The sequence below is a fragment of the Staurois parvus genome, unplaced genomic scaffold (genome assembly GCF_062004578.1).
Source record: "Staurois parvus isolate SC_StPar_1 unplaced genomic scaffold, SC_StPar_1.0 ptg000414l, whole genome shotgun sequence".
Lineage (NCBI taxonomy): Eukaryota > Metazoa > Chordata > Amphibia > Anura > Ranidae > Staurois > Staurois parvus.
The window spans coordinates 6,095,383-6,110,226 of NW_028318210.1; the positions used below are offsets into that span (position 1 = coordinate 6,095,383).

Here is a 14,844-nt window from a genome sequence, read left to right on the forward strand (position 1 = left end):
ATGATCCCCTATTGCCCGGGGGGCCCCATGAGTTGTCAGTCTGCCCCTGGTTACTATGAACAGTCACTTCAGATTCTGCTTGCTCTAGTTTCATTAAATATCTTCTATTGATGTTGTCCAGTTTCTGTCCCATTATGTCTCATAATCCTTCTGATTTAATATCTGATTGATTATCTACATGAAACATTTTTATAAATGTGAATAAAAATGAGAATAAACGTAGGACATTTGTATAGATTCCTGCAAAATAACAAGGGCCATTTACTAAATTCCATTTTTTGACTGTGATATTTTGGCTTTAAGTGCCGGAAGCTCAATGCTGGTAGTCTTCACTTTGCTTTGGACTATATTTAATACAGATTGTGATACTGATTAGTTTTATGTAATTTTTTGTTAAAAATATGAGTGGTCTCCCCTGCCCAGGACAGCTTCTTCTTGTTATCTTAAGCCTTGTGCACATGGGCCGAATATTGTCCAGTATCGGCCGGTTCAATATAAACCAGCCAACATTTGGCCCATGTATACACCCGCCTGTCCATCAGAAGCCAGCCATTTGCCCAGTGTAATGGAAAACCAGCATCCAATCGTCATCCGATCAGTGTTGGCAGCCAATGGCTGCCAGCAATGACCGGTGTGTTCTGGCAGTCCACCTGTCAAAACACAATAGCTCAGTGGGGAGATCGCTGTACTAACATTTTATCATTAGTACAGCAAGCTCCTCCCAAGCTCTTCAACCCAGCAGGCTGTATGAAAAAAAACTGAACAAAAAAAACCTGATAGTGTGTACCCAGCTTACCTCGGGTATAGCAGTGACATAGGTTGATGTTTGAAGCTGTGTTATTATTATTATTATTATTATTATACAGTATTTATATAGCTCCAATGGTTCGCTCAGCGCTGTACATTACAATGGGAGACAATACATGAGACAGTACAATGACAATACAGTGCGATACACGAGGGGTTCGAGGGCCCTGCTCCTTGGAGCTTACAATCTAGGAGGGAGGGGATAGTGGTATGGGAGGAAAAGCTGTGGGGGATGGAGTGGTGGGAAGAGAGGTGTTAAAACTTGTTTGTGTATGTGCCTAAATCTTTTTTTATGGTTGTCAAAAGAAAAATGGCCCTTTTGCCTGGTACACATGATGCGAATATCGGACGAATCGTCAGCGTTTTTTATGCATGCTCTTCTCACATGAGAATGAAGAAAATGAAGAGGTTACTTAAGTTACAAAAATTCTCGTACAACAGAAAACAGCTTTGGAAGTGATGTAATGTATAGTGTATTGTACTATAATGTATTCATTCTTTTACGAGCATGTGTGGTCTTGGTCTCTCAATTTTTTTCGGACAAATACGGTACTGATTAAACGAAAATTGTTCGCTCTGTTATTGTACGAGAAACATTTTCGAACTTGTCCCTTCAGATATTGTTGCATGAACTGTCATGATCAGCTGTTGAAAATTGTGTACTAACGGTCAGATTATACTACAATCCCATCGAGCAATTTTTACCATCCGTTATTCTCATTGTGTGCACGAGGCATTAGATGTGACAGACTTGCTCCTAAGGTCTATAGAAAGTCAATGGATAAACACTAACTCTTAAATGTGGCAGCTTGGCTCATGAAGTGTACATAAAGTCAATAGCAGAATGTTGGCTCTTTGATTTGATAGATGGGCTTGCGGTGTCTACATAAAGTCAATAATAGAACATTCATTTTTTTAGATTGGCTCATGAACTCTACAGGAAGTCAGTGGATGAAATTTGCTTTTCAGATCTGATAGAATTATACACTAGTTTGCCTAGGATCTCAGTGTGTATACAGAAAATAATAAAAGTAACTCACAGCATATCTAACCCACCAGAAATTATAATATATTGCAGCTTGCCAGTCTTTAGATAATGTGCCCATGTTAATATTTTCAGGCTTGTTTCCTTTTTACCTAGTAATCATATATCTTTATCTGTGGAAGGAGCCCTGGTTGTCACCCATGTTAGATTTTAAACATGTCTGCCTTTGTTCATCTCCATTATTATTATATGGGGGGTGATTGAATTTGTTGTCTACAGAAATAGGATAACATTGCTTTTGGCTCCTGTTCATCTCACAGGGAGCACTGCATTTACTGGTAAGATTAGCAGGTATTTTCTGCACTTACTAAAAATTTTCGTAGCCTGAAAAAAACACTAACGCAGACACCACATCTAAGGACTAGTAAGCTGAAATATATAACATTTTTGTTCTGGGTTTAGTCATACTATAAAATAAACATACCACTCTGTGATATCTCATGCCCTACAGAGAAAAAAAGTGTAACCTGCTTACCAAGTAAGGATCCATAGAAAGGTACAAGGTTTTAGCCAAGACTTGTCCATCTGAGAGCTCTTCTTTGAGATCAGCCTCCTCTAGGCGAAAGTTTTCAGGCATCGGCTCCTTATCAATCCCTGGATAGGAGAATAAAGTCACTAGAACTTTTCATATGCAAGAGCTATAAGAGAAACCTGGAGGTTTCCATTACTAACGTCTTTGTAATGGAAACCTCCAGGTTTCTCTTATGATAGGATAACTTTAAAAAACAGCTGTACCTTTATGTGGTGGACTTGTCATGTCACTTTTGGATAAGAGTCCAATCTCTTATACATTCAGTTACTATGGTCAACATCTCCGAGGATGCTGGGACAACACTACTGATTGCCCCAGTGGCTGATATCCGGAGACACTCACAGACTTTGATCCATTTTATGTTCTTGGCGGCTAAGATCACCATAGCGACAGCCTGGAAAAGTCCAGTGATTGATCTGCCCTTGATGAAGCGTAAAGTGACGTGGATCATGTTCAATGAAAAGATTGTGAGTGTCCTACAGGATAAGCAAACCATCTTTGAAAAAGTGTGGAACCCCTGGCTCTCTTATCTACGGGTACCAGACGTCTACCGGTGGCTCCGAACCTGTTGGCGTTGGATCCCAGGATTTTTCTTTCATTTCCATTCCCTACAAAGTTTTCCAACTTTTAAAGTAAGTTGGTTTGTAATCGATATCCCCATACTGGTATGGGTCACTTGCTTTTCATTGGTAAACCAAATGAAATGAAAAAACAGTTGTACCTTTTGTACACGTTGTCTCTTAAGGCATTCTCTCATACAAGCAAGCATATGCTTGCTGCTTGGTTGTCATGCTCACCCACCGGATTCACAGCTTTGAGTCACTGAACTGGATCAAGTTTACAGATAGTAACGTTGGAATTTTTTAAATCTTGCTCAACTGCAAACTTTTTTCAGGTCAGTGTTCCAGAGAGCAGTGAAATCAGATGGTCAGCCTGACAGCCAGGCAACTAGCATTTTCAGAAGAAGGTCAGCCAGTCTCTATATTTCTGCCATGACAGGTTTACCTAAAAAGTCTATATTTGGCTACTATATAGAAAGCTGCATAAGAGGATACAAAAAAAGCTTTTTGTTTGGATAAAGTGGTGGTGGTGGTGGTTAGAACTCCAGTTAGCTTTTTATTGTTGTCTGTGTTCCCACTGGGGAGCTAATATGGGTCCTGTTGACCACTGTCACTGAGAAAAATGTGATGGGAAATCTAAAATTTTGAGCTGTCACCAAAACAAGAATGAGAATGGAGAGGAAATCGCTCAATGCAGACACATGCCCTGGTGACCACATTGGAGGAGGCGATTCCTATTACTTTGGTGTGATTTCTCCTCACTTCCTGTTGTGACGCAGAAAGAAAAAACCTGGCAGAGTTTTAACCATTCACGGCTCTATCTGAAATGAAACAAAAATGTAGTGGCTTTACATGTACTTCAAAGGAAATTAGTCCAGTATGGACAAAGTATGTAGGCCATCATTGTACACTAGCTGTCATGCTCACCCACTGGTGCTTTCTGAGGCACTGACCTTGAACATGTATGCAGATTAGGACTCTGACTGCACTGTGTCCTTTCCTTTCCAAAGATTTCTATTTAGTATTTCAAACGAAGTATAAAAAAACCACATTTGCACATATGAGAAATAGTATATTTTGGCAACAGAGTACAAAACTTTACAAAAAAAGAAATAACATATTTTCCAGTAAACACAATTTTCCCAGATAACAGTGCGGAGAATGTTAAACAATGAGGTTGTGGGAACACAGACCCAAATTTACTCCACCCTTCTATTAATGTCATTAGTATAGGGAGGGCATTGGGGTGATACTGCAATGTTGCAAGAGTAATCCTTGCCACTCGCTATATAATTAGTGGGTGAAGGGCAGAATAAGGCAGACGGCTCATGGGACTGCAGTAGACCGCCTTCACACCCCAAGAGTGCAAACCTATATTTGTCATGTATTCCATGTTACATCATAACAATTGGCCCACGGGTCGTATAAGAGAAACAATATGAAGAAAAATAGGGGAAAAAGACCGTAAAGAGGGGATAGACAAAAAAGGATGTGCACCATGTCCAGACAATAGATTTGGTGTCATACATGTCTCATAAGGCATCCGCAAGGTGTTTCATCCAGAGATCCCAGATTTTGTCAAAGACGTCAAGCTTGACATTTAAGACAATGATCAATGATAACTTGGTCTTTAGTAGGTCGAAGTATTAATGTATGTGTAGCACCCTCTAGTGGTGCTAGAGAGAGTTAGGAAAATGTAATGGCTCACTCAGTAGTTGAAGTGAGCATGTCTGAGTAGGGGTCAAGCCCAGGTTAGACTGGATGACTCAGCAGGTTGGGCCTCTATCACCTCCGCCTGGATCTGGAGGTCTAAAGAAAGCTTCCAGAAGCTAGTGGGCAGAGGGGTGGAGACCTGGATCTGCATAGTAATGGGAGTCTGACCAATCTCAGGCTGGAGGTCCTGGCAGTGTGGGAAGGCCCATAAATATGGATGAGCCAGCCAGCTAGGGCGGTCGGGTGAGAGATGGATTACTGAAGATGCTGCTGTGTAGCCTGGGAGGGGACCCAGGAGAAGGGGGGTTCTGACTCCAGGGTGGAGGTTGGAGGAAGGAAGAAGAGGAAACTGACTGTGGGAGCTCTACTGCCTTACAGCCCATCAGGGGAGGACAGCCTGCAAGTGGGGAAAGAAACTGGCACAGAGCTACATGATACAAGGACAGTGTGAGTACCTCTACACCCCTGGGGCCTACAGGAGAGAGGGCTGCTGGGTGCAATACCTAACCAGTTCTCCCTGGGATAGTGCTGCATGCCTGTCTTGGAATCTCTTGCTCCGGGGTATTCTTCAAGGACAGCCAAGTGGATAGGTATTTCCCAGCTGGGGTATAAAGATGTTACATTTAGAGGGGATCAGGTACTGCTCACAAAGACTGTGCTATTGATTTATCAAGAGACTGTGCGACCCAGGCTGGAGTAGAATGCGCAGGGTCTTACCTTTTTGTACAGAATTAGGAAGTTTGTCCTGAGAGGTATTACTGCAAGTCAAGTTGGTCATCCCATATACCCCTAGACCCTATCCAAAAAACAAATAAAACAACAAAAAAAACACATGGACTCTAAATGGAAGTTGGAAAATGCATGTTGCCTGGCTGTGCAGGGTAAAGGGGACCTGCGGGGGTGAGCGCTACAAATGTTTTAGATGCATACTGTACCATCTTACACCAATCTTCCACGTCTAACATCTCACCTATAACATGTTCCAATTTATTGATATAGAACAGCTTGGCAAAGCCAGAGGTCAATATATTATAGATGTTAGATGTTAGACGTATGACCATGATGTTTTTCCTTCAGGAATTGTTTCGACAGGACACCTCTTTGGTCACAAAGATCTGCAGTGTGTAGCAGGCCTTTCTTGGCCCACCAAGCGAAATGTTGAGGGTTGAGACCTGAGGTAAAAACTGGGTTGCGTAGCAATGGGGCCTAGGGGGTATGCAGGGATTTAAATCCGTGCTTTATCACTCTGCCCTTTCTGATCTCAATGCTTGCTGTAGGTCAGTTTTCCAGAAAAAAACACCAATTGCCAGAATCAGCTAGGAAGTTAGTGTTTTCATAGAGAGGTCATCAGTGGCAGCTCTTTTATTTCCTTCAGTATAGGTTTCCAATCATATTTTCTGTGGATTTCCAAACACTGAGAGCTGTTACTATGAACTACAAACTGAAATACCATGTAACTTCAGTTATCCTGTCTGCTGAGACATCCATGTGAGCCCAACAATGAGGAGGGGACTATACTGGAGCTAGTATAAGGTGCTTTTAATCCTGTTCAAATTTTATATATAACTGTTTATTGCACCTCCATATCAGATGTTAGATGGTTGCCAGATTAGAAAATTAATCTTACAGAAATTTATAGCAAAGAGGAAAAAAAATTAGTTCTGCAAAAGTTAGATTAGTCATCTTGTCACTGATGGTCACTTCAATTCCTAGGAGAGGCATAAAACACTCTCGCAGTCTCAGGTTTAGCTACCAGAAGAAACAGTTCAGCGATGTAGGACTTGTGGGATGTGGTTTAGTAAAGGATCAGGGTGTAAATTAAACCACTTAAATACTAGGCACTCTCACCCTCTTCCTGTCCGGGCCACTTTTCAGTTTTCAGCACTGTCGCACTTTGAATGACAATTGCGAGGTCATGCAACACTGTACACATATGCAATTTATATAATTTTTTTCACACAAATAGAGATTTATTTTTTTGGTATTTAATCCTCACTGGGTGTTTTATTTTTTGCACTATAAACAATAATAGAGCAAAAAATTTGAACAAGTTTTTCTTTGTTTCTATTATAAAATTTTGCAAACAGGTAATTTGTTTCCTTCACTGATGTGTGTTGATGAGGCGGCACTGATAGGCTGCACTGATGAGGCGGCACTGGTAGGAATTGATGAGGAGGCACTGATGGTGATTCACCACTTTTTTTATTTTTTGCCAAACAAAAGAAAGAAGACCAAAAATTTGAGGAAAAAAAAAAGTTTTTCTTTGTTTCTGTTTTAAAATGTTGTAAATTGTTGTAATTTTTCTTCTTCGCTAAAGGGCACTGATAGGCTGCACTGATACGCTGCAATGTTGGGCACTGATGAGGCTGCATTGATAAGGCTGCACTGATGGGCACTGATGACCTGCACTAATGGGCACTGACAATCTGTATTGATGGGCACTGATGGTGTGTGAGGAAAGGAAATGCCGAGAACTGGCAAGTCTGCTTATATGTGACAAGCTGTGATTGGGCACAGCTGATCACATGATAAAGGGCTGCTGTGATTGGCCCTTCACCCTAATCTCTGACACAGGTGTGCGCCCCAGGGAGGGAGGCGTGCACATGGGAGGATATCCATAGGTGTCCTCCCAGAACTGGAAAGCCACACTGTAACTGTAAAGGCAAAACCTAAAAAAGAAAAATAGGCATTTTGTACTCCTCCCTTCCTTATTGACCTGACAACACACCTCCAAATTCCCAAGCATGTGGTGTCAGCCCTACCTTCCTCATTTCTGATGGATTACAAATAGAGATGAGCTTGGGCATCCTCTGAATTTATCTCTTGCCAAATTCCAAACTTCGGCACTTTCTTTACTTTAATGAGCTGCAGGTTGGGTCATTCTCAACCCACAGCTTAGGTAAACAAAGACGAGCTGCGGGATGGGAATGACTCAGGCCACAGCTCAATGGAGTAAAGAGGAGAGCGAGTCTGGGGTTCGGCTGGAGATGAGCTCGGAGGATGCCCGAACTCATCTCAAATTAAAAAGAACACAGACTCCTCATCTTCATAACCTTTTCTTGTGCACAGAGCACAGAAAAGTATCAGTTCACAAGATTTCAAGCAGAATAAAAAGATACTTTTCCACTTACTGAATAGATACAATAAACCATTTTAAAAAGGTGTGTTTAGTAGACCAAATGGAAGCAAATATGAGAAATACCTTGTTAGGGTTTGCATGTTCTTTAAGGCCTCATGCACACTGGAGGTTTTTAACGTGGCTGTTAGGTGTGTTTTTTACGCATGTTAAAGCTTTACATGTGTTTACATGCGTCATACGTTTTTTCTTCTAAAACGCTGCTGCCAGATGGAAAGGCAAAGAGATTAGCAAAACATCCAGTGTGTATGAGGTCGAAGTATAGCTTCAGCTGTTAAGAAGTGGAATATTCTTGTTGTAAATGACAGCCAGGATTACACTTTCTTTCAAAATAAATAAATGTAGTGCACCCCTGTAAAAGCCACTGGTGATTTCAGCCTATTTCCTTCCATTAAAGCACACACAGCCAGGCAAACAGCATTTTCAAAATTCTTCCTCTGGCTCAAAAATCAATATAGGGGTTTTTTGTCTTTACTGGGGAACAATGGTCTTGGATGGGGAGAGAGCATGAGATACCTCGGAACTGTAGAACTTGAGCTCTCTCCCACAGCTTTCTTCCCAGTTCTCCTCCTGTGAGCTCTCACCCACAGCTTTCTTCCCGATTCTCCCCCTGTTAGCTCTCTCCCACAGCTTCCTTTCCAGCTCTCCACCTGTGAGCTTTATCCTGACACCTTGGATTCCTGGGACAGTTTGTAAACAGGCCACCCAGCTAAGCTTAGCTCAGATCTCAGTGTCTTCAAACTGGTGTCTTTCCCTGCATTCTGCCTGTGAGGGCAAGGCCCCTGCACAAGGGTCTCTTCCAGCAGGCTGGACCCTGGAACACTGCCTTACAACCACATAATGCCAGCTGACCCTACAGGCTTCCAAATGTTTAAAGGCTGTTCTCCACTTTCTTGGGCCCACCTCCCAGAGGATTGACTAAGGTTCCATAAATATGCAAGCTGCAGCCTCTGCCCTCCTTCCCACTATGTTCTAGAAATCTCTAGAAGACAGGTGGAAGTAGCAGAGCAGCAGCCTGTGAAACCCTCAGCAGCCCCAATTAATCAAAGCCAAACTAAGTTTACCTAGCAGCCTGACCCAAACCTTGGAGGGTGCTACATAAATAAAAATAAAACATGCCTGTCAATTCTCATTGGTCATTTCCAGTGTGATGTGTCCACAACTGCTTAAAAATATGGCCAGCTACCAGGAGAGGACTGGGGAACAAGGGGAAACGTGCCCACAAGCCAGAACAAATATGATATATTGGGCCATGGAGGAAGTTGGGGGGGATGAAGAGGATTTCAGCCAAAAGTGGAGACAGCAGCACAAGAAACACATCCTACTGAGTAGCAGTTAACTTACCGGACCTGCGCTTAAACGTCTTGGAAACATGGTGCACTTGAATTGGCTTTTTTACTTCCCTATGTCCTCATCACTTGCATACCATACCTATTTTGATTACACTGGTGTTAATGAGCCAGCCCCTGACCGGACAACCTCCCTTTAGCTCTCCCTCTTTCCCTTCTACTCTTTTCTGTGAACTCTTTAATTCCCTACTCACTTATGGTGACAGACACAGTCAGTTCTTCATCCCTACCAAGAAATGGGATCACCAGACCCAACAGTCTATGCAAAACTGACCTTGTGGCACTTAATAATCATTAGTAACTAATACCTTACACTGTATTAGCCAGTAAGGGATCTCTGTTGCAACCTATTAAGGACTGGATCTGCCTTTGCCTCTATGTACCCTCTTTATTTTCTCCTTTCTTGTTTATGTATTCACAGTTAAACTCTCAGTAAACTTTATTCTTCAGAGAAAAGTTTTGGATATACAAACATTTCAAACTGTGAGAATTGCTTCAGGATGACTTTTAACTGGAACCTCTAACACAATTAAAATGTAATAGGACACTAGGAATGTCATTTTTCATAGTACACACGCTGTACAGTTCATGAGAATCTACACAGGAAGAGGGGGAAAGTACTTCTGTAAAAAGTTCTGACTATAAACTGTAATCTGATGCTATGATACTGTAAAAAGAAAGTTGTATTTTCCCATGCAGTTTTATTTATTTCAGGTACTATATAGCACAGTCAATTTACGCAGCGCTTTCATATATATTGTACATTCACTTCAGTCCCTAACCCTCAAGGGGTGTACAATCTAAGGTCCCTAACTTACATTCATGCATACGCATACTAGGGCCAATGTAGACAGGATCCAATTAACCTAACAGCATGTTTTTGAGTGTGGGAGGAAACCGGAGTACCCGGAGGAAACCCACACAGGCACAGGAAGAACATGCAAACTCCAGGCAGGTGGTGCCGTGGTTGGGATTTGAACCAATGACCCTAGTACTACCAGACGCAAGTGCTAACCATTTAGCCACTGTGCTGTGAAACTGTACTTAGCCAAAAGGGTTCAAGAACTCTTATTTCCAATTCTGTTTTCCAGGTGAACACAGTACTTGCAGTAGTTTTTCCTACCTTTCCTATGCTGTCTAAGGCTAGCTGTGAGGTAGGACAGGAATTTCCTTCTCCCTCCATAGCAATCTGAAAACATAGCTAGCAAGGAGACATCGGATTTGACATACAAGCACTTTTCTCCATCTCTGAGCACTTGCCTGCTTGAATGGAACATTTTAGCTGACAAGACTCTTCCCCCTGCACTGCTTGTCTCGGGCAAGTGCTTCAAAAAGGAAACTAGTGCTATTTGTCAATGCTGCCGTCTCCTTGCTACCTGCGTTTTCGGATGGCCATGGAGGGAAACTGAAGTGAGACTTCTATACAGTAGAAGATAAGACTAATAAAAATTATTTTTAAAAATGCTGCCTCCCCCCTTCTCCTTCCTATCTTGCATAGCCTGTATAAAAAAAAGCAGTGGTGTAAATACCGTTTTTTAAACTAGTCTGGACTGATTGCATGATCCAGCAGCTCCAGCTCCCCTGTGTTAGAGATCAGCTACTTCAGGTAGGACTGAATGGGAAATGGGAGCCTATGGCTGCAGGAATTCACACCTGTTGTAGAGCACTCTCTTACACAGGAGAGCTGGAGCTGCTGAATCATGTAACTAGAACAGATTTAAATTATTTCCAAAGTTTTTTTGGCCCTACTTTTCCTACGGATCACAGGAGTGCAGTTAATTCTGCACCCCTGTGACCTGTTTTCAGTCGACAGTGCGCAAAAGCCTGCTGTCCACTGATGTCCCTCAGCCGGTCCAGGCTCTAGATCCACCCAGATGCCTAGAGCAGCAGCTGGCTCAGCCTCTCAGGGAGCCGCTGAGAGCCTGAGCCAGTGAGCAGTGTAGAGGCAGAGCAGAAAGCTGGCAACTGACAATCACCGGCAGTTCTGCTGATTGCTCAGTTCTCAGTCTTGGAAGTAGCGGGCGACAGATGAAGGATCTCATCCGATACTGCATCCACCTAGGTTTGTTTGTTTTTTGTTTTTGTTTTTTTATTTTTGAAAGAACTCCATAGTGCACTTAAAAAAAATTAAAAAAAGGTATTTAGGCTGCTCTTTTTACATAGGCTATGCAGGATAGGTAGGGTGAGTGAGAGGTGAGAGTGAGTGTATATATACAGTATACATAGTTACAGTTAGCCTGACTGAAAAAAAACAAAAGTCCATCCCGTTCAACCATAAAAAAAAAAAAGTTATAATCCTACACCCACAGTTGATCCAGAGGAAGGTAAAAGAACCAGCAAAGTGTGACCCAATTTGCTCCTTCAGGGAAAAGAAATTCCTTCCTGATCCCCCGAGAGGCAATCGGATATTCCGGGGATCAACATTACCTATAAATGTTAGTATCTAGTTATATTCTGTGTATCTAAGAAAGAGTCCAGGCCTTTTTTAAAGCAATCCACTGAGCTGGCCAGAACCAACTCTTGAGGGTGTCTATTCCACATTTTCACAGCTCTCACTGTGAAGAAACCTTTCCGTGTTTGGAGAATAAATGTCTTTTCCTCCAGACGTAAACAGCGCCCCCTTGTCCTCTGTGATGACCTCAGGGTGAATAGCTCTACATCGAGTTCACTATATGAACCACTGATGTATTTATACATGTTGATCATATGCCCCCTTAATCTCCTCTTCTCAAGAGAGAATAAATTCAGTTCCTCTAATCTTTCCTCATAGCTGAGCTCCTCCATGCCTCTTATCAGTTTGGTTGCCCTTCTCTGTACTTTCTCCAGTTCCCCAATGTTCTTTTTGTGAATTGGGGACCAAAACTGAACTGCATATTCTAGATGAGGTGTTACTAATGATTTGCTCCGGGGTAATAAGATATATCGCTCTCTGGAGTCTATACCGCTTAATACAAGAGAGGATTTTGTTCGCTTTAGAAATCGCAGCTTGGCATTGCATGACATGATTAAGCATGTGATCTACCAGAACCCTCAGATCCTTCTCCATCATTGATCCCCCCAGTTGTACCTCCCTGTATGATGCATGCATATTCTTAGCCCCCAAGTGCATCACCTTACATTTATCAACATTAAACCTCATTTGCCACATAGTTCCCAATTAAACGGAGCATAGAGGTCGGCTTGATGTTACCTAGGATGTTAAACTGCTGACCCTTATTCTTTTCTAAACTAGCAAAACATAAAAACGCTTACCTGGCCTCGATGCCAGTACTATTCTATTAACCTTCATATTTCACGACAAATGTTGGAATCCTGTAAGAGCAAAAGTCTAAAGTAATAAAGCATAAACATGTTCAAGCAGTTATTATAGAGGAAAATTCAGACACTGAATAAATGTATAGTGACTCCAGATTGGAGGATTCTCTGCCAAGTGAGCTAAGAATTAGACCCAGCAATACCTGGCATCAAAAATATGTCAGCAACGTCAGAGGGGTTAGGCTGAAAATGCTGAGTTGTCACTTGCCCTAGAGAGTGCATTGGTGTCTCCTTTGCTCTGGGCATCCTGGCATAGTGTACCTGTAATGATGCCATCTCTTGATCTGCGTGCAGTGCATGTATGTACATGTGTATGTATGTATCTGTTATGTTTCTTGAACTCCCTCGCTTTATGTCCATATTTTTCCTGACAGCTAGTTAATCATTTGCAATATATTTGCTGCTTTTTTTTTTAACGTCTTTTATGATAACATTGAAAACAATTTGCTCCCTTTCTTGGTGTTTTTTGGGTTAATTGATCATGTACTTATACAATTAGTTTACAATGAATGTCATGTCAGTACAATTTATAATACACACCGCCCATATTCACTAAACTTGACCTGCACCTGGGCTCTTACGAAAACGCTGCCGCTCTCTCCCCTCTAAAAATCAAACGCCTAAAGCAACACAGAAGGCAGGCAATGAAAGGTCACGTGACAACTCACCTAGGAAGACCACCGCTGTAACTTCACAGACACTTCCGAGCTACACCAGAGAATGCCACTGAGCATGTGCAACTCTTCTTAAAGTGGCAACCTCTGTGAGCTGTAATGTACTAAATCTATGAGGAAAAGGCAGCGACAGATGTCACCTACAGGAACTGATGGTGGAATGATCATAGTCCTGGTCTTATATTTCGGAACTGAATTGCCAAAATAGGTTAATAATGTAGTGCTTGGTGTATGATTTCCTTTTAAGACCTGGGAGTGGTCAGTAAGCCGAGCACCTATGATTACCTTATAAAGCAATGCTTAGAAAAATGATGCCAGGTAGCGTGTAGCAATCAAAAGAGCACTGCTGATTGGATAGTGTCAGGTATTACACTCTGAACATTGCTCCTTTCTGAGCAATAATTCTACTATTATAAAGGGTATCAGCACAAAGGGTTAAAGGGTAACTTGACATCCTGAGCTCATAGTTATATGTAAGCTCTAATGAGCAGGGTCCTCTGTTTCCTCTTCTATCAAATTGTATTGTGACTGTAAAGTCTACCTTCATTTTGTAAAGCGCTGAGCAAACTGTTGGCGCTATATAAATCCTGTATAATAATAATAATAGCCAGTGGACTGAATGATGCGAAGAATCATTCCACCTGGAAGAAAAGCTACACTACATTGCTGGTTTCAGTGCTGGATTACCAAATAGGCAGAGTAGGCACCAGGCATTTAACCACTTGCCTACCAGGCACTTATACCCCCTTGCTGCCCAGGACAATTTTCAGCCCTGTCGCACTTTGTATGACAATTGCGCGATCATGCAACATTGTACCTGTATGAAACCTTTATCATTTTTTTTCCACACAAATAGAGCTTTCTATTAGTGGTATTTAATCACCACTGAGAGTTTTATTTTTTGTGCTATAAACAAAAAAAGAGCAAAAAAAAAAAGTTTTTCTTTGTTTCTATTCTAAAATTTTGCAAACAGGTAATTTTTCTCATTCACTGATGTGCGTTGATGAGGCTGCACTGATAGGCAGCATTGATGAGTTGGCATGGAAAGGCAGCACTGATGGACACTGATAGGCGGCACTGATGATGCTGCTCTGATGGGCACTGATGGGTGGCACTGACGGCACCACTGTGCACTGACTGGCAGCACTGCTGGGCACTGATGGGTGGCACTGCTGGGCAGCACTGATGAGCACAGGTGGGTGGCACTGCTGGCACTGCAGGGCACAGGTAGGTGGAACTGCAGGGCACAGGTGGGTGGCACTGATGGGAACAGGTGGGCAGCACTGATGGGCAAAAGGTGGGCGGCACTGCTGGGCACTGATCATCAGTGCCTGATGATCAGTGCCAATCCCTTCGCTGACAATTGCCAGTCCTCAGCAGTACTTTCCTCACGTTGTGGCAGCATAAGGAAAGTGTAGCCGACAACTGGCAACTGTATTTACCCAGTAATCTGCTGTGCCATTGGACACAGCTGATCACGTGGTAAAAGGCCGCTGTGATTGGCCTTTTACCATATCGCGTGATCAGCAGTGTCTGTAGGACACAGCGATCACCAGCGGCGCTGGGGGTGTGTTCTGGGAGGACGTCCATGGATGCCCTCTCAGAACTAGACAACCGCGCTGTAGCCATCTTTTGGCTATAGCACGGTTGGGAAGTGGTTAAGAGCCCCACAACAATGGATCAAAATTGTATTGATTTGATCTTTAAAGAAAA

At 42.4% G+C, this 14,844-nt stretch overlaps 1 protein-coding gene across 2 annotated transcripts in view; it reads right to left on the reverse strand.

Moving 5' to 3' along the window:
* The window catches only part of LOC149454948 (prostaglandin reductase 2-like), a 30,427-nt gene extending 17,131 nt beyond the window's left edge, over positions 1 to 13,296 (reverse strand). Inside the window, exons 1-3 of one of the 2 annotated variants that reach the window (XR_016314155.1) lie at positions 13,126 to 13,296; positions 12,395 to 12,454; positions 2,328 to 2,446 (exon numbers count right to left, since the gene is read on the reverse strand). Coding sequence is in view for 1 of the 2 variants with exons in the window: in XM_089686890.1 (XP_089543016.1) it covers positions 2,328 to 2,446; positions 12,395 to 12,431 (156 nt within the window). In the remaining variant the exon portion in view is untranslated. The remainder of the gene's footprint in view (positions 1 to 2,327; positions 2,447 to 12,394; positions 12,455 to 13,125) is intronic. The other variant, XM_089686890.1, reaches the window with a different exon arrangement.
* Between the last annotated feature and the right edge of the window lie 1,548 nt (positions 13,297 to 14,844).